Raw genomic sequence first — 25,641 nt, forward strand, 5'->3', positions numbered from 1 at the left:
AGCAAGTTACTTGAAGTTTGAGAGTTCAAGGGCACAGGGATAGAGATTTAAAGTGGCAGGCAATGAGAAGCTCAGGGTTGCCCTTGCAGGCTAAACACAGATGTTGAGCAAACCACAGGAAAAGAAGGGGACTGATGCGGTTGCAATGATGGGATCCAGTGAGCAAGTGGCTTTCTTCCTCGTAATAAATGTTAATTCAGCCCCTCAGCTGACGTATATAGCACAGGCCCATTCAATTGAATAGGATTGGTATTGGTTTATTATTGTCACTTGTACTGAGGTACAGTGAAAAACTTTGTCTTGCATACTGATCGTACAGATCAATATACAATGCAGTTACATTTGAGTTGGTGCAGAGTGCATTGAGGTAGTACAGTTAAAAACAATAACAGTACAGAGTAAAGTGTCACAGCTACAAAGAAAGTGCAGTGCAATAGGGTGCAAGATCACAACAAGGTAGAGTCCATCTCAACGTATAAGGGAACTGTTCAATAGCCTTATCACAGTGGGGTAGAAGCTGTCCTTAAACCTGGTGGTACATGCCCTCAGGCTCCTTTATCTTCTACCTGATAGAAGAGGAGAGAAGAGAGAATGACCCAGGTGGGGTTTTTGATTATGCTGGCTGCTTCACCAAGGCAGCGAGAGGTAAAGACAGAGTCCAAGGAGGGGAGGCTGGTTTCTGTGATGCGCTGGGCTGTGTCCACAACTCTGCAGTTTCTTGCAGTCCTGGGCAGAGCAGTTGCCGTAGCAACCTGTGATGCATCCAGATAGGATGCTTTCTGTGGTGCATCGATAAAAGTTGGTGAATGTCAAAGGGGACTTACCGAATTTCTTTAGCCTCCTGAGGAAGTAGAGGCTCTGGTGAGCTTTCTTGGCCATGGCATCGACGTGATTTGACCAGGACAGGCTATTGGTGATGTTCACTCCCAGGAACTTGAAGCTCTCAACCCTCTCGACCTCAGCACCGTTGATGTAGACAGGTGCATGTACACCGCCCCCTTTCCTGAAGTCAATGACCAGCTCTTTTGTTTTGTTGACACTGAGGGAAAGGTTGTTGTCATGACAGCATGCCACTAAAAATAGTTTGTTTTAATTAATGTTGTTAGTTAATTTAAATTGTTTTTTAATGTTTTTATTAAAATCCATTTCAAATGATGTTAAATGTCTGTGATTATCAGAGACGTTTATAAACTGTTGTAAAAGCCTTTAGCAGCATTGTCTATTAGGGTGGTCTGAGGCCTGAGACCTTGGGTTACACCACTTGAGGCCAAGTTGCTGCTTATGGAGTGGCTGTGACATCGAGGCCCACAGCTCAATTGGATCTGCAGCATTGCAAAAGATTAGTGCAGCTGTGGGATCTCGCAGCTGAACATGATCCAGCTCATTATTTCAGGTCAGTAACCTTTCAGATGGAGATCATTGACTTAAAGTGTAAAGCGGACTATCGCAAAATTTAGAATTAGATGGAGATGAGGCGTATTAGCACCTCTCAGTGGAAAACATAAACTGAGTCAAATTATTTCAGAGGGTTCTTTCTTCTCAACCTCAAGATCAAAGTATTAACATTTCAGAGCAGTGGCCTGATTAAAGTGGAGAGTGTTAATAGCAATCTGTATTTCGATGATAGGAAGGTGAAATTGGAGTTTGAAAGCATTTATTGCAATAACTTATTCAGTTATAAGTAAAGTGAATTTTTAATCAATTATTTTTACAATTAGAGTTATAGAATATTCAGTTCTGTTGTTGATACTCATTTTGATTTTGCTAAAAATTTGTAAAATTGTCCTTGTATGAAACTGGGTGGCAATATGAGTTTGAGGAGCAAACAGTTGTTTCAAGAGGGTATAGATGATGTCCTTGTACCCATGTTACTGAAAGGTACTATGCAGGTTTAGTGAACAGTTAGGTTAGCAAATTATATTATTTGTCTTCGCTGCAAGAAGATTTCAGCATAGCAGTAAAGACAGTTTTATCGGGACCTGGTGAGACTGCACCTGGAATATTGTGTGTATGTCTGGTCTTCCTATCTAAGGACTGATATACTTGTATTAGAGGGAGTGAAAGAAGGATTCACCAGATTGATTCCTGGATATGTGGGCATTATCAAAGGATAGATTAAACAGATTGAGTCTATACCCTCTTGACTGTGAAGAAAGAAAAGCAATCTTATTAAAACATACAAAATGTATATAGGGCTTGACAGGGTAGATGCAGGGGTGATGTTTCCCTTGGATGGGGTGTATAGAACCAGGGGGTCACAGTCTCAATAAAAAAAAAGAAATTTCTTCTACCAATGGCTAGTGAACCTTTAGCATTCTGTACCCAAGAGGGTAGTTGCAGCTTAGTGACTGAGAACATTCGAGACAGATCGATGGATTTTCAGATGTTAAGGGAATCGAGGGAAGTGGCTGGTGCAAAAGTGACAATAAGGTAAATGATCAACACACACAAATGCAGCAGGAACTCAGCAGGTCAGGCAGCATCTATGGAGGGAAATAAGCAGTCGACATCTTGATTCAAGACCCTTCATCTGTACCTCAGGTCTGGGTCGAGACCCCTCATCAGGACCTCAGGTCATGACCCGAAGTACTGATGAAGGGTCTCGACCCAAAATGTCGACTGTTTATTTCCCTTCATAGATGCTGCCTGACTTGCTGAGTTCCTCCAGCATTTTGTGTGTGTTGCTCCAGATTCCAGCATCTCCAAGTTAAATGATTAGCAGTGGTTTTACTGCATGGTAGAGCAGGTGCAAGAGGCCAAATATCTGCTCTTACTTCTATTTCATATGTTCTTGTATGTTTGGGTGAGGAGTTTCCGTTCTTGGATTTCTCAATATTGCAACCACACCTGAATAGACTGAATCCATCTGATTGACATTTAGTGAATTAGCAGGTGAAGCTGATTTGTGAGAGGTAATGAACTCCTTTTGGTTGAATGGGAAGGGGTTAAATGAATGGACAATCTGGGTAAAGGGAAAAGTTAACACATTGTCTCTTTAAATCAGGGATACAATTGTATTTCACTTCCAGTTTGGAAATATGTGATCCTGTGAAGCTTTCAGGAAGATAACTGAAGTGCTATTTCTGTTCACCCTACATGCCAGCCACCCATCTGCCAATTGCTTGATTTCATTGTAGAGAATTCTTGTGAAAATTGTGACTTCTTTATAAAACGATACATTACAGCGCTGACTGTGCTTCAGAATGCTTAATTGGCTGCAAAGAACTTTGGGACATCCTGAGATTCTAAAAGTGGTACGTTGTGTAGCTTCTGTGCAAGCATACAGTAGTGATTATCTGCAAGCTCAATCTGCCTGTGAACAGAGTCAGTGTAAAATTAATATAAGCTGTCCCTTCTATTTCTAAAATGAACATTTTTAAGTTACAAAATGTCAGTAAATAATGTTCTGGTTAATACAGCATATTGTGTTGTATTGCAGATTCTTCAGCTTGAAGAAATCTTGTCCAACCCATCCTACAGGGAACATTTCCGTGCCTACATGGAAAGGATGGATAAGCGGGCTCTCATCAGCTTCTGGGAGTCAGTTGAATACTTGAAAACTGCAAACAAGGTATCATAATTTTTTTAAAAAGGACAGAAAATGCTTGAAATACTCATTGGGTCTGGCAGCTTGTGTGAAGAGAGAAACTTTCATCAGAACCTCAGAGCAGCTCAGAACAAAGCAGTGAACTAGAGCTCAAATAAATTCAGTATCTTACAAGGCTGGTTCTCAGTTTGTACGTATTTGGAGGATGTTGATGTGATGGACAATCGCTCATCAAGGGGCCTCCTTAACCAATAGTAACCCTGCACATGAAATTTTGAGTGACATGTAAGCCAGGGGTTTACAAATTCAACACCTCACTTCCATTTCTGAGTTTACCCTACTCCCTAATCAAATAGTGTACTATTATTCACCATTAAGTATTTATCCAGTTTTACAACGTGTTTCCCAGGTGGTACTTTATCCAATAATGGCAATTTCATGGATATTTGCAATTGCAGCTCACTAAATTTATTTGCTACGCTTTGTGCATATACATACATACATTCTAAACCCATTTTTGTGTTGCTTGAAGTCTCTCTTATTCTGCTCCCATCTAATAATCCCCTCTGATAAATCTATCTAAGGTTTCCATTCATTTGTGCACCTAATTCTTCTCTTCTATTACCATCTCCCAAATTAGTTTTAAGTCTTCGCCAGTCACACCGGTGAACCTTCTCTCCCTCTTTTAAGACCCATCTCTTTAACCAAAATTTTGATTATTCCTACTAATATCTCCTCCTTTGGTTAAGTGTCGGTCTTCACTTTACTGAGTGAAGCGCAGTAAAACTCCAATAGTCTCCAGTTGTTTGAAAATCCTTATGGTCTGGCATCTGGCTCACTCATTTGTCCAAAATGTGAGCTGGTGTGCAAGCGGGGTGTATAGCTGGAGCCAGGGGGTCTGATCCAGGGCTGGAGTCCGGACTGTGGGCCAGGTGTTCAGCTGAAGCCAGAGATGGGTCCGGAATATGGGGGGGGGGTCAGTAATGTGGGTAGGCTTGTGGCCAGAACTAGGGTACGGAGCGCTTGTATGCTTCCTGCTCCCTTTAACCTTTGGGTTTACTGGAAAATGTGTTATTCCACTGTGTAACATGTAAGACGGGTCAAATAGAAGTGTGTCCAGGTATTAATAGGAGTAATATCCAATAATCCAGAAAATCTGCTAGTCCAGCACTGCCAAAAATCCCAAGGGTGCTGGATTATCAGAATTTTACTGTCCCTTGAAATATTTTTGTACACTGAAGGCGCCACAAATGGCTATTGTTGTTTCTGCACAAGGTACGTGTGCTCAATGGTTCTTTAACTTTTTTACAAAATCCACTGTGGAATGTACAGCTCAAATAAAGTGTATACAATTGGCAGACTATCTCTGGAACATTCTACAAACATTGTTGCAATCCAAAGAGCATTTAGTTTCCCAGCCAGGGAAGCATTTTTTTCCTCAAGATTTTCTCAGAACGTAGAGATCATTCTGCCAGCTCTGAGCTATCCTATTCCCCCACTTATTTCCCTGTAACCTATTCTCTCTCGCGTGCCCGCTGACTCCACACTGATTCTCCTGCTACCCACCTGCACTAGGGATGATTTACAGTGGCCAGTTAACCTACCAACCAGCACATGTTTGGGATGCGGGAGGAAACTGGAACATTGGAGGAAACCCATGTGGTCAAGGGGGGAATATGAACATTTCATGCAGACAGCACACGGGGTCAGGATTAAACCTGGGTCGTTGGAGTTCTGTCATGTAATTTTATGTATTTTCTTATCACTAACCAATGCTCTTTATCTATGGGTTTGCTGAGGATCGAAGCTGCCTTTAAACATTCTGCTACATGAATGATGTGTCAGAGACTGGGATTACAGTGGACCCTTTTTTCCCCAAAGTTGCACTCCTTGGTACAGAACATCATATAAAGAGCAATGCACAGATATAAAACAATCTATAACTGCTTTATTCTGCTTTTATTCATTCAGACTGAAATACCTCAACTAGTTGGTGAAATCTACCAGAATTATTTTGTGGAAAGCCGTGAAATTCCAGTGGAGAAGGCACTTTATAAAGAAATCCAGCAAAGCCTTGTGGGCAACAAAGGAACTGACGTCTTCAACAAAATTCAGAGCAATGTTTATGAGACTCTTCAAGACCGGTATTATCCATCATTCCTTGTAAGTGACTTGTATGAAAGACTTGTTAGAAAAGAAGAGGAAAAGAGCACTTTACAATCCAGCCCTGACAACCGTGATGATGTGGTAAGACCAGCTTTCATTAAACTTTCTGGACTCTACAAAATGATGGAAGTATTCATTTGGTCAGGAACCCTGATGATAGGTCACAGATCTGAAACATTAACTGTTTGTCTCTCCATAGATCTACCTGACCTATTAGATATTTCCTGTTTTTATTTCAGATGTTTTGAATCTGCAGTATTTTTTTTTGCCTCTGGACTGTCCGATATGAAAAGACTGCTGCTCACCAGGATGTTGCCTGGATTGGAGGACTTCAGTTATGGGAAGATATTGGATAGGCTGGGCTTGTCTTCGCTGGAACAAAGGAGGCTGAGGGGGTGTACAAGATAACATAAAAGATATACCAGATAGAAGTATAGAAGAGTATGAGGGGCAGAGATAGGGTAGATAGTCAGAATCTTTTTCCCATGGTGAGAGGAAGGAGCTTTAAGGGGGATCTGAGGGGTACGTTGTTTTACACAGAGAATGGTTGATATCTGGAACATGCTGCCAGAGGAGGTGATGGAATTGGATACAATCACTACATTTAGGAGGCATATAGACAAAGCATAAAAATATATAGTCCTAATGTGGACAAATGGGATTAGTGTAGATGGGTAAAAAGGATGGCATGGACAGGATGGGCTGAAGGGCCTGTTTCTTTGCTGTACAACTCTATGACTATAACTAGTTAGTGGCTTCAGTTGAAATGGATAGTTTTGAAGACAGAGCAAACAAAATTGGCAAATAGTCTGATTTTACTTAATCTTTCAGCCAGTATGTAGCTAAGTCCAACAAGAAGGGGGTGCAATTCTGAATTTAATTTTTGGGACTGAAACTAATGGAAGGTGTATCAGGAGAGTATTTTTGTGGTGATAATTATAATTCAGTTGATTTGGCATAGTTATGGAAAAGAACAAAAACAAAATAGGTTCTAATTGGGTAAGGCCAATTTTACTACACTGAGAAGTGATAGTGACGTGAAAACTGCTACTTGAAGGTAAATCAATTGCAGAGCTATGGGAAGCAATTAAGTGGATTCAAAAGGGTTCTCGGTAAACATGTTCCTGCAAAGATAAAGATTAGGACTGATAAATGTAGACTCACCTGGCACAGAGGTTAAGAGAAGGCAAAAAAGGGAAGCTTGTGTGTGGCACCAATAGCTTAAAGCAGAAGGCCCAGAAGAGTATAGCAGTGAACTTGAAAGGGAAATTAGTAAATTAAAGAGCAGGTGTGAAAAATTACTCGCAAGTAAGATTAATGAAAATCCAAATGTGTTTTATAAGTACATAAAATATGAGAGGATAACTAAGGAAAGAGCAGGGCTTATCAGCATCTAAAAAGGGAACAGATCTGGGAAATCGGTAGATGAGGATAACATCCTTAATGAACACTTTGCAGCTGTCATCACAAAGCAGAAGGATGCTGATTTAGTCAAGGAGGAAGAGTGTGAAATATTGAAAGGAGAAATGATTTTTGCATCTTCGAAAGCCGGGCCTTACTAACATAAATCCCAGGTGGTCAGAAGTGGAAATAAGCCAGTATGGGCTTGCATGGCATACCAGTTGGAAAGTGGCAGGTACAACTTGTACAAGTGTGTTAAGTTGACGATGTCAGTGATGCGACTGTACGGTAAGTAATTTACTTTCACCCCTGGTTGCTATTGAAAGAAGCAATGGAGGAAATTGCTGATGCTCTGACCATCATTTTAAATCATTCCTGGTTCCAGGGGTAGTGCCAGTGGATTGGAGGACTGGTAATGCTGTAGAGCAAGTCCCCTGGTTATTCCTGAGAACCTGACGTAACCCAAGTTGTTCGTAAATTGGAAATGAACAGATACAGCTATGATGAGAAAGCGATCAGGTGTGGGAAGGACGGCTGTCAGCAGGCGTCACTGTGTAAGTGAGTCTGCTCAGCGCTCCCAGCTCTGCTTGGCTTGACCCAGCCCCTGGTTGTTGTGGCTTGGGGTTTTAGGAGGGGGTGGGGGTGGTGGGGGTAGATGTGGTGAGGAGACAAGGCACATAGAAATGCCCTGTTCCCAGCTGGCAGAAGATGCCTGCAGCAGTCAGCAAATCCATCCCCATCCATCCCGCCGATCCCTTAAACACTCATTTGTATGGATGAGGTGTCCATAAATTGGGTGTTTGTAACCTGGGAAATACCTGTCTCTTTGTTTTGAGAAGAAAAGGAAGAAATAAACCAAATAATTACAGGTCAATTTGTTTCTTATAATGTGCCTACTATAGAAGTGAAATAAACTGAACTGTAATTATTTGGTTTATTTCACTTCTGTAGTACACACTTTATAAGGTTCAGCTCTGAGGGACAGTAAAAGCCTTTATTTAGGAAGGCACATTAATTGGGAACAATCAGTATTGATTGATTTATTAAGGCTAGATGGGGCCTGACTAACTTGATTGAATTCTTTGAGGAAATAACAAGTAGGGATGACAAGGCCAGTGCTGTTGATGTCAGCTGTGTGGATTTTAGCAAGGCTTTTGACAAAGTTCCACATAACACACTAATCAAGAGAGTGAAGGAACATTGGATCTAAGGGAGAATGGCAAGTTGGACCCAAATTTGCTCAGAAGCAGGAAACAAAGGGTAACAGTTAGTGGGTGCTTGTGCTCAAACTCCATGCAACACTAGTTAGGCAGTTAGTTCAGATCACCATATTACAGGAAAGATATGACTGGGTTGGACAAAGTGCGGAGAATTATAGATGTGAGGAAAGATTGGATAAGCAAGGTTTGTTTTGTTTGGAGGAAGCTGAAGGGAGACATAAATATGTGTATAAAAATTGAGGAGCCTAACTAGAGTCAATAGGTAGGGCATATTTCTCAGCATCGGCATCAAAAACTTTTCACCCAGAACATGGTAAGGGTCTGTAACTCACTGCCTGATGTGGCAAAATTGCCCTTAACACATTTAAATTGGACTTGAATGTTTACTTGAAGAGCTGCTACCTGCAGGGCTCTGGACCTAGTTCTGGAAAGTGGAATGAGGCTAAATTGGTCTTTTTCAACTGGTGTGAGATAAATTGTAAATCTTTTACGACTTGGAGCTGTCCTCCAAAACCTAACCAGTTCAAGACTGGATGAGAAGGTTCCAACAGAGAAGCACTGTTCATATTTGACCAATGAGCAGATGATCTTGGAATATCACTTATGAAAATATTAATAAAAGATTAATTTCCAAATATTAAAAATTGACCATGTGATTCTTACCATTAGATATCCAGTGTGACTTGCTTGATGTTTCTAAATGCTTCCATTATATGCTGTAATGGTATATGATGCTGTATCCTGCAACTACTCTGTCTGAGTTCCACCAGCATCTTGTATGTTGTTCCAGATTCCAGCATTGGCAGTCTCTGCACTTCCATTGTATGCCTAGGTTTCACATAATTAAAATCAGAAATTATAGTCTTAATGTTACCCCAAAATTAAAATTACAATGCAAATTATGTTTTTCCGTAGCGTTGAATCTGATTTATGTCATACAACTGGCTTTAAAATTCTGCAGTCTACTGCCTGCTTTGATTTGTGAGCTTGATCTTATCAGTTTAATTTATTGCTTTGCTGTTCCCAATTTCAAATGATCTGTCATGTTAACCTTGTCTGGAGAGTGAAATCTAGAACTGTATTTAATAATATCCCCACAAGTGATTTAATATGCCGTCTCTCTCGAGCCTTCTTTTTAGCATGCCCCAATCACACATACTGCTGTACCATTTGAATGCCTGTGTTTGGGTCACTTTTTTGTTATTGGTTCTGCTTACACCAAACTCGGTAACTATTGATAGTCATTTGATCAGTAGATCACAGATTATTCTTCATAGAAACATTATAAAAAGGAGCACGAGTAAGCCAAGTTGTCCATTTGAACTTGCTTTGCCATTCTATATGATCATGGCTAATCCTCTATCTCAATACCATATTCCCACTCTTTCCCCATACCCCTTCATTCCATTTGCATCCAGAAGTGTACCTATCTCCTTCTTAACTACATTCAGTAATTTGGCCTCTGCTGCCCTCTGTGATAGCAAATTCCTCAAGTTCCCTAGCCACTGAGTGAACTAATCGCGCCTCATCTCAGTCCTAAATGTCTTGCCCCATATCCTGAGACCACAACCGCTTGTTTTAGACTACTCAACCAGGAGAGAAAATCTTCCTCAAATCCAGCCTATCTATCCCTCAGTGTTGCAAGTTTCAATTAGATCTTTCCTCATTCTTCTAAACTCTGGCGTGTACAAGTTGGTTGACCCATTCTCTCCTTACACAGCAATCCCACCATTCCATGAATCAGCTTGGTGAACCTTCTCTGCTATCCCTATGGAAAGTATATTTTTTTTGGGTAAGAAGACCAAAACTGCATATAATAGTCCAAGAATGGTCTCTTCAAGGCCCCATGGCAAGACATCTTTGCTTCTTCACTCAAATGTACTTGCTTTGAAGGCCATTCTGTCATTTGCCGCCTTAACTGATTGCTGTACCTGCATGTTTGCTTCCAGTGACTGGTGTACAAGGACACCCCAATCTCTTTGTATATTAAAGTGTACTAAAGAAGGTATCAATGGAAATGGTGGGTGCATTGGTTATTATTTTCCAGAATAACATACAGATTGGAGCTGGCAAATAAAATTTCAGTTTTAAAAACTTTTTTCAGTCACTCAACCTGTCTGAGTCACCTTGAAACTTCTTTGCATCCTCCACATTTCAAAATCACACCTAGTCTGATGTTATCAACAAACTTCAAAATACTACATTTAATTCCCTCATCAAAATCTTTGAAAAATGTCATGAATAACCTGGGACCCAAGCAGTGATCCCTCTTTCTGTTTGTCATCAGTAATCAAGCCACACCAGTACAGCACCCACAATGCTAGGCAGTTTAATTTTATGCGATAACCTTTCACGTGGAACCTTATTGAAGGCTTTCTGAATATCCAAGAACACCATATCTGCTGAGGTTTTCTTTTTGCATTATCTATTATATCACTTCCATCCTCAAAAAAAAACTCCGGTAGATTTGTCAGTTTCTCTTCCAGAAATCCATGTCCACTTTTCTGATATTTTCCAAATGTGCTGTTATCACATTCCTTATAATTGCCTGGGGCACTTTCCCCATTGTTAACGTTAGGCTGGCCAGTCTTAGTTTCTAGTTTTCTCTGTACCTCCTTTTCTTTAAAATAAAAAATATGGTGAAAAATTTACTTACCAGCTCCATCTATGTGAACTATTCTATTCGGGAAAATGATAACCAATGCACCCACTATTTCCATGGCTATCTTCTTTAGTACACTCTAATTCAAATTATCAGCTCCTGGGAATTTATCAGCTTTCAATGGCATTTCCCCAGCACTATTTTCATTACTAACAGTTCTTCCCTTTCTGTAGATTCTTAGTTCCCTATCAGTTCTGGAAAGTTGCTTGTATTTTCTTCTGTTAAGACAAAACCAAAATATTCACTTAATAGCTGAACTATTTCTTTCTTTTCCATTTTAAATTCTTGCATTTTTGACTGTAGATGATCTGCACTTAGCCCCTCAAATCTTTTTATTTCTACATATTTCGGGGAAATGAAGGTGTCCCTGGAGGAGTGCTGGTGGGAAAATAAGCAGTGATAATGGGCACATGTGAAGAGAATAGGTTACAGGGAAATAATGGGGGGAGTGGGATTAATGGGATTGTTTTGAGAGCTGGCATAGATTCGATAGACCAAATGGCCTCCCTCTATGTTATGAGAGAGGATGAAATGGTATATTAATGATTATCACTTGGCTAATACTGGAGTTAGAATCCAGTGCTGTGTCTAAATCAACTCTATTCCTATAATTCTCCGAAAGATTAACAGAGTGTCAACACTACCTTCAGGCCAGTGTAGTCGGCGCCAGGTGGGAATATTTGTGTGTGAGGTGTGTATCTGAAAACTTTTTTTTAATGACACTGCTGATTTTGATGTCAATGCTGTCATTTAATCCTCAAAAATAACTTATCTCTGCAGTTGGCTGTTACCCAGGCAATGACAATGCGTGAAAAGTTTGCTGTGGCAAAGCAAATATTGAACTGTTCCTATTAAGCACTTGTTGGGTGAGAGGTTAACATTGAGGAAATGTGGTGTCAGAGATTACAGAAGAACTTTCTGTGGCCAGTTGTGCTTAATGCTCACTTTCAATCGAAAATGTATTTAATGAAAATGAAGTAATGAATATTATCAATTCTGAAATCATTCATAAAATGGCTTTTGTATATTGGTTTTGGAGCTAATTAAGGAGAATCTCTTTGATTTTTTTGATTTGCTCTTCAGTTGCTAATGTGGTTCAGCTTTCCACTGAAGGGAAAGAATCGCCTTTGCAACGATCTGTAATGAGTCGGTTGTCACCATGCCATTTCTGACTATTTTCAGTTCACAGCTGTGCCTATTTCCTCTTGCACCTTTATCAAGGCAGTTACCTCTAAGTCAGTGTTTATATTTTTGAAAGAGCTGTCCATTTAGATACAGTCCTCTACTCTTTTGGAGCCCTGCAATTTCTTTCCCTTTTTCAAGCATTTATTTTGAAAGTTATAACAACTTCTATTGTCCTTTTGAGCAGTACATTTGTAATCAAAAACTCCATGGGGGGCAGATGGGAGTCTTCTTGCCTTGTCTCTGGGCCTTCTGCTGATTGCCATGGTCTTTTGATTACTGATCCACTGCCACTGGAAATGGTTTCTCCTTTTCCTATCAAAGCACCTATCAATCTCCCCTTGACCTTCTCAACTTTAAGGAGAAGTTCACAGCTGCTTCAGTCTCTCCAGGCTGCTGAAGTACTACATTGCTGATGCCATACTGGCAAGTCTTCCCTGCGTACTCTTTAATATAATTTCTAATATCATTCATTTAAAGGACTGGCAGTGGAATCACTCCTTTCCCTCTTCCTTTGCTGCCATGTTGGTTGTTGATTGGTATTTGCCCAAGCTTTGGGGAGAGCACCTGTCTGAAAGCCTGATTGAGGTGAAGAACTTACAATTTGATGAAAAACACTATGATGCTGGAGGAACTCGGCAGGCCAGGCAGCATCCATGGAGAAAAGCAGCCGGTCAACATTTCTGGTCAAGACCCTTCTTCAGGACTCATTTGATACTGCTTGCAGAAGTGTATATAATCTAGGACAGCAAAGAAGAATCTAACTTGGGGAGGAGAGAAGAGAATTGCATCTGCAAGCATGTCAGCCCATAATACAGAATAAAAAGTGTGGTTGCAACAGCATGAGTAACACAATCACTTTCTGTACATCTTAGAATCAATGTTTATTTTTAACCCTCTTTTGCTTCCAACCATTTTCATATTGAGTGAGCATGAAATGAAATTTGCATATCGATGATTGCAATGCTGTTGAACAGCTATGAGGTGAACCCCCACTAAAACTAAAATATGTTGAACTTAGTGCTGCCGTAATTGCTGAAATGGAGTTAGCCTTGCTGCATGGCTGACAAAAGCAAGGCAGCTGTACTATATTAAATGGTGCAGTATGCAGAGTTTGTTCATTTGCAGTTTGTGCTGCTTTGACTGTTAAATGAGGAAAGGTACCTGCTAATTTCCGATTTCCAGAACTACCAGTGTTTATGCCTTTGTTTAAAATTCCTTTTCCTTTTCCTACAAAATGGTGGGACAAACTACTTGAAGCTGTTAGCAATTTTTGTATATCAAAAATGAAGAAGATATTTTGCTTAAATTAAACAAAGGTATCTGAAATACCAAGCTGGACAAAGTAAAATGAAGGGCTTTGTTTTGGAATATAAAAGAAGTAGTGGCATACCTGGGTCATTGGGTTGGTCTGGGTGAAATTCTAGCTTTTACTAGGTCTCTGTAACTTGTAACCATGATTTGACTCTAGCACAAAATGATCAGATAAAATATGAGCATAATATTACCAGGCTTCTGGGTACAGTTGTGCTTGAGCAGGTTGAATACTCGGATGCCCCATAAGTCAGTTAGTGGAAACTTTTGGATAGCCAAGTAGGAGTTTGAGCAGTTGAGGTTTGGAAAGCAGGGAAACTCGTTTTCTGGGTTGCGGGAGGAAGAAGACCTGAGCCTCATGGTTTCTGGTTAATGGCTGAACCACCCAAAAAAGGAAGCTCAGTATTTCAACCATGCAGCTTTGCTGAGTTAGTGGCAGTAGGGTGTGTAAAACAAAAAAAAATCTTCAACATCTTGCATTTGGGGAATGGAAATTTGGACTGATTAGCTTGTTTGGTGACCTCTGCTGGAAGTGTGCTTGAATATGGACATCAAATAAAGATATACCCAAGAATAGCTGTGGTATCTATTGCTCACTCACCACACCCTTTCAGTCCAACCTCCAATCATCACACCTCAAAAGCCTGTTATTAGAGTCGTAGAGTTCTACAGCACAGAAATTGGCTCTTTGACCCCCATGTTCATACTGATCTTCTTGCCCATCTATACTAATCTCATTTGCCTGCATTGTCCATATCCTTCTATGCCTTACCTAGTTAAGTGATTATCTAAATGTCTCTTACACATAGTGATTGAATCTGACTCCAACACCTACACTGGCAGCAAGTTCCAGATATCAAGCACTCTCTCGTTTTTAAAAAAAAACTTTCCTTTAAATTAAATTTTTAAATTTTATTTACAGCGTGGTAACAGGCCCTTCCAGCCCAATGAGTCCGAGCCGCCCATTTTAAACCCAAATTAACCTACCCGTACATCTTTGCAATGTGGGAGGAAACTGGAGCACCTGGAGGAAATCCACACAGGCACAGGAGAATGTACAAACTCCTTACTGACAGCGATGGGAATCAAACCCCAATCGCTGGCGCTGTAATAGCATCGCGCTAACCACTATGCTACCATGTCACTCAAATCCCCTTTAAAATTCCTTCCTCTCACCTTAAACCCGTGGCCTCTTGTTTTTGATGCTCGTACCATGTGAAAAAGATTTTGACTATCTACCCTGTATATGCTACTTATCGTTTTATGTACCTTTATCAGGTCACCCCTCAGTCTCCTATACTCTAGGGAAAACAAACCAAGCCTATCCAATCTCTTCCTATGACTAAAGTCCTCCAATCCAGGCAACATCCTGGGAAATCTCCTCTGCACTCTGTCCAGCACAATCACATCCTTCCTATAGTGTGGCGACCAGAACTGCACATACAACTCCAAGTGCTGTCTAACCAATGATTTATAAGGATTGTCAAGGATTATGAATACGTGACGTTGGAATGAACTAGGTAGCAGTGATCATAATACTAAGTTTGGATTCCATTTGAGGGAGGGAAGAACACATCCAAGACTAGTATTTTAAAAATAATATCAGGGTGTCTCAGAGGGCAGGAAAGCAGATTCAGCTAAACTCCTGAATTAGGTTAAGAAGTAGGAGCCAGAGTATGCATTTGGCTCTTTGAGCCTGGCTCTGGCATTCATCAAGGCAATAGTTGTGTTTCTAATTTCACTGTTATTTTCCTGCACTATTTCCACATCCCTTCATTCCCTTAACGTTCAGAGATCTATCCATCTGTTTTGAATGAGCTCAATGACTGAACCTCTGGGGTAGAAAGTACCAAAAGTTCACTATCATTTGCATGAAGAAATTGCTCCTCATTTTAGTCCTAAATAAGACTGATCTGAGATTGTAACCCATGTTTCTAGATCCCCAGTCAGTGGAAACATCCTCCAGGCATCCACCCTGTCAAGCCCTGTAAGAATTTCAGTGCAATCTGCTCTCATTCTGTGACAGAGCATAAAGGCTAAGTCTGCCCAATCTCATCTCAAGGAAACCTGCCAGCTGTGGAGCCAGTCTAATGAAACTTCTTAGCATTCCCTTCTTAAGCAAGTATATCCTTTCTTAGGTGAGGAGACCAAAACTGTACACAGTGGTCCAAATGCGATCTCACTATGGCTGTAAATAAACATAGTCAGTCTGGATGCAGTGGCATATCATTGTGTAGAGAAGGTAGCAGGTCAGAAGATTGGACAGAACATTAAAAACAGCAACAAATGAATAAGAGATTAATAAGGAAGGAAAAATTTGAGTACCAGATAAAGCTAGCCAGAAATATAAAAACTGTAACAACAAACAAACTGCTGGAGGAACTCAGCGGGTGGAGCAGCATCTGTGGGAGAAAAGGGATTGTCAACGTTTCAGGTCGAAACCCTTCATCGGGACTCATCTTGACCCGAAAGCAGATTGTTTGTTGCTCCAGATTCCAGCATCTGCAGTCTCTATTGTCTCTATAAAAAAAAACGTAAGACTTTTCTATAAATATTTTTAAAAAAGTAGAGTTAACAAAGTGAATATTTGTCCTTTAGAAAATGAGCCTGGGGAATTAATAATGGAAAACCAAGAGATGGCAGCTGAAATAAACCGGTATTATATCAGGCTTCGCTAAAAGCGATACAAGTCGCATCACAAAAAATCACTATCAGGAATTTGGAGGGAGGAACTCGGAAAATTACAATCACCAGGGAACTGATGCCAAGCAAAACGTTGCAGTTGCAGGCTGACAAGGCTCTGGGTTTTGATTGACCATCCTAGGCTCATAAAAGAAGTGGTTAGTGAGCTACTTGATGTGTTGGCTTAAATTTTCCAAAATTCCCTAGTTTCAAGATTGGTTCCATTAGATCAAAAAATAACAAATATAACTTCTTTACTCAAAAACAAAAGGAGACAGAAATCCAGAAACTACAGGCCTGTTAGCATAACATCTGATATTGAAAAAATGTTGGAAGTTACTATTAATGATGCAATAGCAGGCCACAGAAATATTCAAAGTTATTGGGCAAAGTCAATATGGTTCGTGAAAGGGAAGTTGTGTTTTACTAATTTATTGGAATTCTTTGAAGAAGTAAAATGTGGTGTGGATAGAAGGGAACTGAGGGTTCTACTATAATTAGATCTCCAGAAAGTATTTGATCAGGTGCCATATCAAAGGTTATTGCAGAAAACAAACGTTTGTGGTGTACGAAGTTGCAGATTGGCGTGGATAGAAAATTGGCTGCCTAACAAGAAATAAAGTATGAATAGAACTTTTCTGATTGTCAAGATGTAATAAGTGGTTTGGTGCAGGGATCAGTGCTTTTTACAATTTATATAATTGACTTGAATGAAGGCGCCAAAAATATGGTTGCTAAATTTGCTGATGAAAGTATGTTGTGATGAGGACATATGGAGGCTGCAAAGGGACGTAGGTAGATTAAGTAAATGAGCAAAGGTCTAGCAAATGGAGTCTCATGTGAGAAGATGTGATGAAAAAATAATGAAGAAGTGTATTATCTAAAAAGTGAGAGATTGCATCGCGCCAAGAGCAGGGTGTCCTGGTGCATGATTCGCAAAAATCTGGTATAAGTACAAGTAATTATGCAAACTAATAGAATGTTATTGTTTATTGTGAGGGAATTGAATACAAAATTAGCAGGTAACACTTCAGTTATATGGGGCATTGATGAGACCAGATCTGGATTACTGCCAACAGTGTTGGCCTCCTTGTGTAATGACTAACCTGGAATGGGCAGGTTGTCTTATGTGGAAAAGTTGGACAGACAACTGTTCCATCCACTGGAGTTTCGAAGAGTGAAACTTATAAGTTCTTGTGGGGTCTTTCTGTGAGGAAGTAGATGTGAAAAGTACGTTTCTTCTTGCAAAAGAATTTAGATCTTGTGTTCATTATTTAAAAATAGGGGGTCAGACAGGTGAAGCAGAACATTTTCTGAAGATTGTGAGTCTTTGTATCTCTGCATATCTGCAGAGTCTTTGATTATGTACAAAGCTGAGGTAGATAGATACTTGATAACCAAGTGGGTGAAAGGTTGCCAGGAATGAGGAACTGAGGTTACGGTCAGATCATCTGTGATCTTGCTAAATGATGGACCAGACTCAAGGGGCTAAGTTGTTTTATCGTCCTAGTTTATGCATTTGTTTCATGGAGAGGCAAATTAAGTGATCATGTGAACAAGGTGAATAAATATGTTTAGGCTTGCTTGGAGGATATAGTCCTTAAGCTATAAATGTGATTGACCTGCAACATGAACTCTGTTTCTTCCCCCTCAGATGCTGCCTGATTTTCTGCAAATTTCTATCATTTTCTGTCTTAATTTTAGATATCATTTTCTATCTTAGTTTTAGATATCCAACATCTGCAGTATTTTGATTTTACAGTACAGGCTTGTTGGACCAATTGGGCTGTATTATCAGTTTTCTGAAGAATGTCATTATGGAATTAAAAGTTCAGAACAAATTAATACCTTCAAGAGAATTAGTGCGGAGTAAGCAATAAGGGAAAGGAACTTTCCTTTTCAAACTAATTCCTTCTCTTTCAGTCATCATCAGTGAGGAAGTCAGTTGAGTGATTTATTCCCAAGCAACTTTCTCTGAGGCAGTCCTTTAATCAACCACTCCTTTCATCTCTTTGGGAACCCTCAATGCCTATATTCGGTGCAAGTCCACACAACTACCTTCTCAGTGACATACATAGCAGAAAATATAATTTTGTGATAATACTTTTTGAGGCATTTGGACATGTGGTGCCATAAGGCAAGAGTGAATCCAATGATTAATGGTCCTATCTACTTCAGCCTTGCCTTCTGTCATTTTCATGGTGGCTGGCTATGACTCAAAACATTCAGCTGTTGAATGATGTTTGGTGGTGAGCTTCACAGTTAAGGTGAAAACTCATTATATTGAATCAAAACTTGGTATTTGTGTATAACACCTTGATGTTTTCATTATGACCCAAAGAATTGACTATAAATAAAGGTTTGCCACGCCATAGCTATTTTACACCTAATCTCCAGCACTTTTCTTCCAGCACCAGGTCTGTGAGAGTGGAGAGGAAATCCTGGATGAGGGGAGCAATGGCATTAATGAGCAGGCTAGCTACGCTGTAAACAAGTTGCGACAGCTAAATGAGAAACTTGAATACAAGAGACAAGCTCTGGGTTCCATCCAGAATTCACCAAAACCTGACAGAAAGGTATGGTTCAATCTCCAGAAGTTCAGTCCAGTTTGTATTACATGAAAAATCCAGTTAGATAAAATATCTTCAGTTGGTATAAACAAGTCAATATGTATATTTATAATTATGCTACCTTGTCCAATTCCTTAGCCTCTCCCAACCAAAACCCTGCCAAGGATTAACCATTCTATTTTAAAGATGGATGTTTCTAGCTTGTGGCTGTTCTATTGCTGTGAATCTTGAAGATGATTTGGTCAATTAAAGATGGACATCTTGTGTTTTAGAATTGCAGTTTTTTCTTTCATTGCACAGCTACCATGCAAAATAACCAACTAACACTGCAAAGTCTAGCCAAAGTTTCAAATAAAGGTCATCGACCTTAAATCTTAACACCATTTTTTCCCTCTCATTTATGCTCCCTGATCTGCTGAATATTTCTAACATTTTCGGTTTTTATTTCAGATGTCCAGCATCTGGGTTATTTTGTTTTTTTTCCAGCAAAAGGTGATTCATTCTGCATTATTTACTGAAAAATATTGTAAAAATATATAGACAACACATGGTATAATATCAGGACATACTGAGCATATTGCAACCTGTGACTCAAAGGAATTGGGACATTCACATGAATTAAGTTTAAAAACAAATCTATATAATTTTAAATCAATGAAATTTTCAAATAGTTATTTTGAAAGAATTGCACTCAGTTTACTTAGCATTAGTTTTTCAAGGCCAGAGAGATTGTTAAGCATTATTATGGTTTGCAGTCCTGTTTTTAAAAAAAAATCAGTTACACCTCATTCAAAAAGGCATAACACTTTTGGTGTTTTTCTCAAGCATGAAAAGTAAGTAAAGAAGTTGGATTTATTGCACTTGGTCACCTTATCCAAGCCATTGCTATAAATTGTGAACAGCTGGGGCCCCAGCACCAAACCCTTCAGCACCCGACTATTCATTCCCATTGTTTTTCACCTATTAACTAATCTTCAGTCAATGCTGCTATGTTACCCTACTTTTGAATGTGTATTGTACACACACTTGCAAGAAAAAATAATTCAAGAATATGGGGAAAGAGTGGGGAAATTGGAAAGTATGCTTTGCTCTACTGGCCAAAACCACTTTCTGTGCCATAACAATTCTAAGGTATTTGACCAGCATCGACCATATATTTCACATTTCTCATGATATAGCAAGAGGCCATTTTGGCTCATCGAATCTATGCCAGCTCTCAGTAATCCTATCAATCCCATTACCCCACTATTTCCTTGCAACCCATTCTTTCCCACGTTTCCATTGTCTACCCTAATTCTACCACCCACCCACACCGCTGGTAACATATGGTGGCCAATTAACTTGCCAACTAGTACACCTTTGGGATGTAGGAGGAAACCAGAAACCCTGGGGGAAAGCTCACCCAGTCTCAGGGGAAACAGGCAAATTCCACATAGACAACAGTGAAGGTCAAGAATGAACTTGGGTTGCTGGACCTGTAGAGGCAGTAGTGTTGCCTGCTGAGCCACTGTGCCAATTTATGTAAATAGTGTTAACTTCCTTTTTAAAAGATATTGATCAAATCTGTATTTAATCAACCACAACAGACCTTTATGTTTAAATTCAACAATGTTCATCCCTCACTCCATCAGAAATCAGAAACCCAATCAAGGCTTGAACTCTGAAACAGTTGATAACAAGTGAGGTTGGGGCGTGGTAAAGCCAGCATTTACACAAGTTGTGTAGTGTCAGGATTAATGAATTCTACAGACAAATACTTCAGGTTAGTCACAATTGGCTTCAGTGAAGTCTTTCCACGGGAAGAGGATGGTAAAGGTAACATGCCTTAATGACTACCGACCAGTAGCTCTGACATCCACCATCATGAAATGCTTCAAGAGGCTGGTCATGGCACGCATCAACTCCAGCCTCCCAGACAACCTTGACCCATTGCAGTTCGCTTACTGCCGAAACAGGTCTACAGTGGACGCCATCTCCCAGGCCCTACACTCATCTTTGGAGCATCTGGACAGTAAAGGCACCTACGTTAGACTATTGTTTACTGACTACAGCTCTGCCTTCAATACTATAATTCCAAGCAAACTCACTACCAAACTCCAAGACCCGGGACCCAACACCTCCCTCTGTAACTGGATCCTTTACTTTCTGACCAACAGACCGCAATCAGTGAGGATAGGCAGCAACACCTCCAGCACGATTATTCTCAACACTGGTGCCCCACAAGTCTGCATCCTTAGCCCTCTACTCTACTCCCCATATACTCATGACTGCGTGGCCAGATTCTGCTCTGACTCCAAGTTTGCAGATGATACCACTGTAGTAGGCCGTAGCTCAAATAATGATGAGTCGGAGTACAGGAAAGAGATAGCAAGCTTAGTGACATGGCGTCATGACAACAACCTTTCCCTCAATATCACCAAAACAAAAGGGCTGGTCATTGACTTCAGGAAAGGGGGTGGTGTACATTCACCTGTCTACATCAGTGATGCTGAGGTCGAGAGGGTTGAGAGCTTCAAGTTCCTTGGATTGAACATCACCAATAGCCTGTCCTGGTCCAACCACACAGACGCCAAGAAAGCTCACCAGCGCCTCTACTTCCTCAGGAGGCTAAAGAAATTTAGCACGTCCCCTCTGACACTCACCAACTTTTATCGATGCATCATAGAAAGCATCCTATCTGGATGCATCACGGCTTGGTGTGGCAACTGCTCTGCCCAGGACCGCAAGAAGCTGCAGAGAGTTGTGGACACAGCCCAGCGCATCAAGGAAACCAGCCTCCCCTCCATGGACTGTCTATACCTCTCACTGCCTTAGTGAAGCAGTCAGCATAATCAAAGACCCCACCCACCTGGGTCATTCTCTCTTCTCCCCTCTCCCATCAGGCAGAAGATACAGGAGCCTGAGGGCACATACCACCAGGCTCAAGGACAGCTTCTATCCCATGGTGATAAGACTATTGAATGGTTCCCTTATACGATGAGATGGACTCTTTACCTCACAATCTACCTTATTCTCTACCTGCAATGCACTTCCCTGTAGCTGTGACACGTTACTCTGTATTTTGTTATTGTTTTTACCCTGTACTACCTGAATGCACTGTGTAATGAATTGACCTGTACGAACAGTATACAAGACAAGCTTTTCACTGTACCTCGGTACAAGTGGCAATAATAAAGCAATACCAATACCAAATAAAGAAAATTATGAACCAGTTCATCATCTGAACTGGAGATGAAATGAACTTTTCTTCCATATTCCAAAATGCTGGCAGATTAAAATATTATAGATTGAATATTTGGAGTTAATGTATATTGATCCCTGCTTGCTTGAAGAATTAAGCATCTTTTATTATTGATCAAAGAAAGTGGAAAACAGTCATAATTGGAACGTTATCTAATGCAATTTGCAATTTAGTTCTTGTATTTTGGCTGGTTAAATATTGTAGGCACGGGATTTCAATGTTGTTAATATCTCCATCTCATTTAGATTGTTACAAAGCTGAAGGATGAGATTGCTACAATGGAGAAGGAACATAGTGACCTACAGCAACACATTGCCCGGACAGACTGGTGGTGTGAAAATCTCGGCCAGTGGAAAGCCACTATCAGCAGCAGTGAGGTAAGTTTGTTCAAAGTATCCTTGGGACTGCAGATCCATCTCTGCTTTTGACTTATTTCCCCATATTTGACCACCGATTTAGAGAGGTGGGAGAACAGAAGAACCCTGTTGTGAAGTCAGTTTGTACTTTATTGGTGGTTCTTCCATATAAAATTAGCTGTGCCTTAATGCAATGCTCTATGTATGGGAAAAGTAGTCACACCAGCTGCCTTTGTTGCATCTGGAAAGACAACATGGTACATGTGAGGCAGAGTAACTTGCTTAACTAACTGTATTTTGTCCTCCCAGACAAGCTGTTCGAATTGATTGTGGTCAGTGCTTCTGAGCAAATGTTAATGGAATATAGAATTTGACCTCCAGAGCAGTACTTCCATTACTGAAGTGCTGATTTGTGCAATGCTTGGCACTTAGCTTGTGTTGAATTGAAAGAGGGTGGAAATCACATTTATGAACTATGCCATTTCTGTAGTTTATAATGAATAACAGCTAAAAGCATTAATTTCTTTATCAGAAATGTTAAAGGGAATTGAGCTGCTAGCTTGCAATAACACGTTTCAGCTGTCATGGAAGCTGTGTTCTTTCTAAGGTTTGTAAGCTTTTCTTCAGGGCAGTATAGATATACAGTGAGCTCTTTGAGACCATCTACAAGAGTCAAATTAGTGATCACATTGTTTTGCATATATTCAGTTGCTGACACTGGCAGTTTTTGAGATGCGTTCAGATAGGATTTATCCACTAATGAGACAGCAGAGATGAGAAATGCAGTTTATAAACCACCAAACCTACAGAATTTAAACAAGAAGGGCAGTGAATAAGTTTAAGAAGCTTGTATAGGTTGAGCAGCAATACCTTCTTCCCCAAAGCCGAGAGATTAATAAATAGAGGGTATAGATTTATATAAGCGCTTAAAAAACATAGGACCAGGAGTAAACCAATTGGTCCCTTGAGCCTGTTCCATCATTCAATAAGGTCATGGTTGACCAATACCCCTTATCTCCCAATAATCTGTCAGTCTCCATCCTGAATATGTCATAGAGTTGTACAGCACAGAAACAGGCCCTTTGGCCCACCACATCCATGCACATCTTTTTGCCCATGTACATTAATCTCATTTGCCCATATTGGGTCCTTATCCTTATATGCTTTAGTGCCTGTCTAAATGTCCCTTAAATATAGTGATTGTATCTGACTCCACCATCTCTTCTGGCAGTGAATTATAGATATAAAGCACTCACTTTGATGCACTTACCATGGATATATGATTCTGACTATCTACCTTACCTATGCCTCACCCGTCAGCCTCCTTTGCTCCAAGGAAAACCACCCAGCCCATCCAATCTCACCCCATAACTGAAGTCCTCCAATGCAGGCAACATCCTCTTGCCTCCCTCTTGCCCCTTCCCCCTCCCCCCACCACATAGATCCTCTAAATTTATCACCTCTCATTGTCCTGAACCCCATTGCATTGAGGCGTAGCCTGCTCAAACTTTCTTCATGTGTTAGTTAATTCCTCCATCATAGGAATCAACCCAGTGAACCGTCTCTACACCAGGTTCAATGCAAGCACAACCCTCCTTAAAAATGGAGACCAAAACTGTATGTACTATCAAAAGTGTGGTGTCACCAGCATCCTATAGAATTGTGTCAAAGTTTATCTGTTTTACCATCTATACCCTTTGTAATAGCAGCCAATAGTCCCTTAAACTTCCAAGCTGCTTGCTGTACAGAAATATTTTGTAGTCTCACTTCATTTACATAGTAACTTGCTTTTTATTCTTCCTTCCAAACTGGATAATCTCACATTTTCCCACATTATACTCTACCTGCCAGCTTCCTGCCCAATCACTTAACAAACTAGCCAAGAGATGTAGATAAGATTATATTCTCCTCATAACTTTCTAACCTACCCATTTTTGAATAACCAGCAAATTTGGCCACAGTACACTCAGTCCCTTCATCCTTATCATCACTCTAGGCAACAAATAGTTGAAGCCCCAAAACTGATGCCTGTGACACCTTACTAGTAATTGACAGTAATCCATTCATCCCGACTCTATTTTCTGTTAGCTCATCCTCTAGCCATGCCAGTATGTTATCCCCAACCCTGTGTGCTCTTCTGTAGTAAAGATGATTTACAGAAGGATTACAGAGTTGAGGAAAAATATTTTTATCCGAGAATAGTGGGAGAATATGGACTTAATACCAACAAGGGTAGTGGAGGCAGAATACACCTTTGATTTCCTGAGCCATCAATTTCTACAGTCCTATACACATAATTAAGGGACACATGCCTCAGGGCTTTGAGGGCAGTTTGTGGGCCACCAGCAGTTTAAAAGCCCTGAGCTTTTTCCCTTTATGTGAGCAAGTAGGTGGCTCAGCATAGAGTACGAATCAAAGTTGTTTTAGGTTGCCTTGGGTTGCAGAAGAAATGTTTATATCAATAATTTTAGCACTCAAATACAAAAGCATTCTAATCTTAGTTGATGATTGCAAATGAGAGGACTTTTTTGTACATACATGACTTCAATGCAAAGTGGCTTGTTTATAATGGAAATGGAACCCAAACTCATATGAGCTATATTAGGGTGAATTAATCATTTTGTATGTCAAACACAATAAGTGTATTTAGCCTTTTAATGGACTTTTGTAGGTAAAGTGATGATTACATTTTTTTGAGGAATGTGGTACTAACACCTGAAGATAATGTACAAAGCAGATAAGTAATGAACTACAAGTCTTTTGGAAAGGTCATTCATAATATATTTGTATATTTTGATTTTCCAAAGGCACTTTAAGGTGCCACATGAAGGGCATTAAGTAGCTGAAACAAGCTGGGAGATGCTTGTAAGTTTTAGACTGAATACCCCTGCCCCCGGAAGTGTTAGAGAGGCAGGATTCCTGCATGTCTGGAAACATTGCTGGGTCTGTTCAACTGGAATATGCTGTTGGACACCTCGGGCAGTCTTCTAGTAGAGCACATGCTTGCTGTAGTTCTCCAGTACCAATGCTGGAGAAACTGCCCATTTGAACTTGTGCCAGGTTAGATCTAGTACTGGAACAGCAAAGTTCAATCATTTCAATAGAGAGGAATGGCTGCAAGGGACAGAAGTAGGTAATTTACATTGATTAAATAACTTGTTTAGTCAAATGTTTTTAACTGTTTAATTTTTAAGCTAGTTTGTTTTTGGATGTTTCTGAATGCCATTCAGCAGCATTGATATTCCTCCACTGGCTTGACTATCATCTAAGTTTGGGAGTGAGGCTTACAACGTTGTATTC

The 25,641-nt window shown here is 40.2% G+C and overlaps 1 protein-coding gene across 3 annotated transcripts in view; it reads left to right on the forward strand.

The window, feature by feature from the left end:
• The window catches only part of snx25 (sorting nexin 25), a 208,500-nt gene that overhangs the window by 138,471 nt on the left and 44,388 nt on the right, over positions 1-25,641 (forward strand). For all 3 annotated transcript variants that reach the window (XM_052020395.1, XM_052020394.1, XM_052020393.1), the window contains 4 exons: positions 3,440-3,571; positions 5,519-5,794; positions 18,586-18,750; positions 22,231-22,362. In XM_052020395.1, coding sequence (XP_051876355.1) covers positions 3,440-3,571; positions 5,519-5,794; positions 18,586-18,750; positions 22,231-22,362 — 705 coding nt within the window. The remainder of the gene's footprint in view (positions 1-3,439; positions 3,572-5,518; positions 5,795-18,585; positions 18,751-22,230; positions 22,363-25,641) is intronic.

Source organism: Pristis pectinata, chromosome 7, assembly GCF_009764475.1.
Source record: "Pristis pectinata isolate sPriPec2 chromosome 7, sPriPec2.1.pri, whole genome shotgun sequence".
NCBI classification, from domain to species: domain Eukaryota; kingdom Metazoa; phylum Chordata; class Chondrichthyes; order Rhinopristiformes; family Pristidae; genus Pristis; species Pristis pectinata.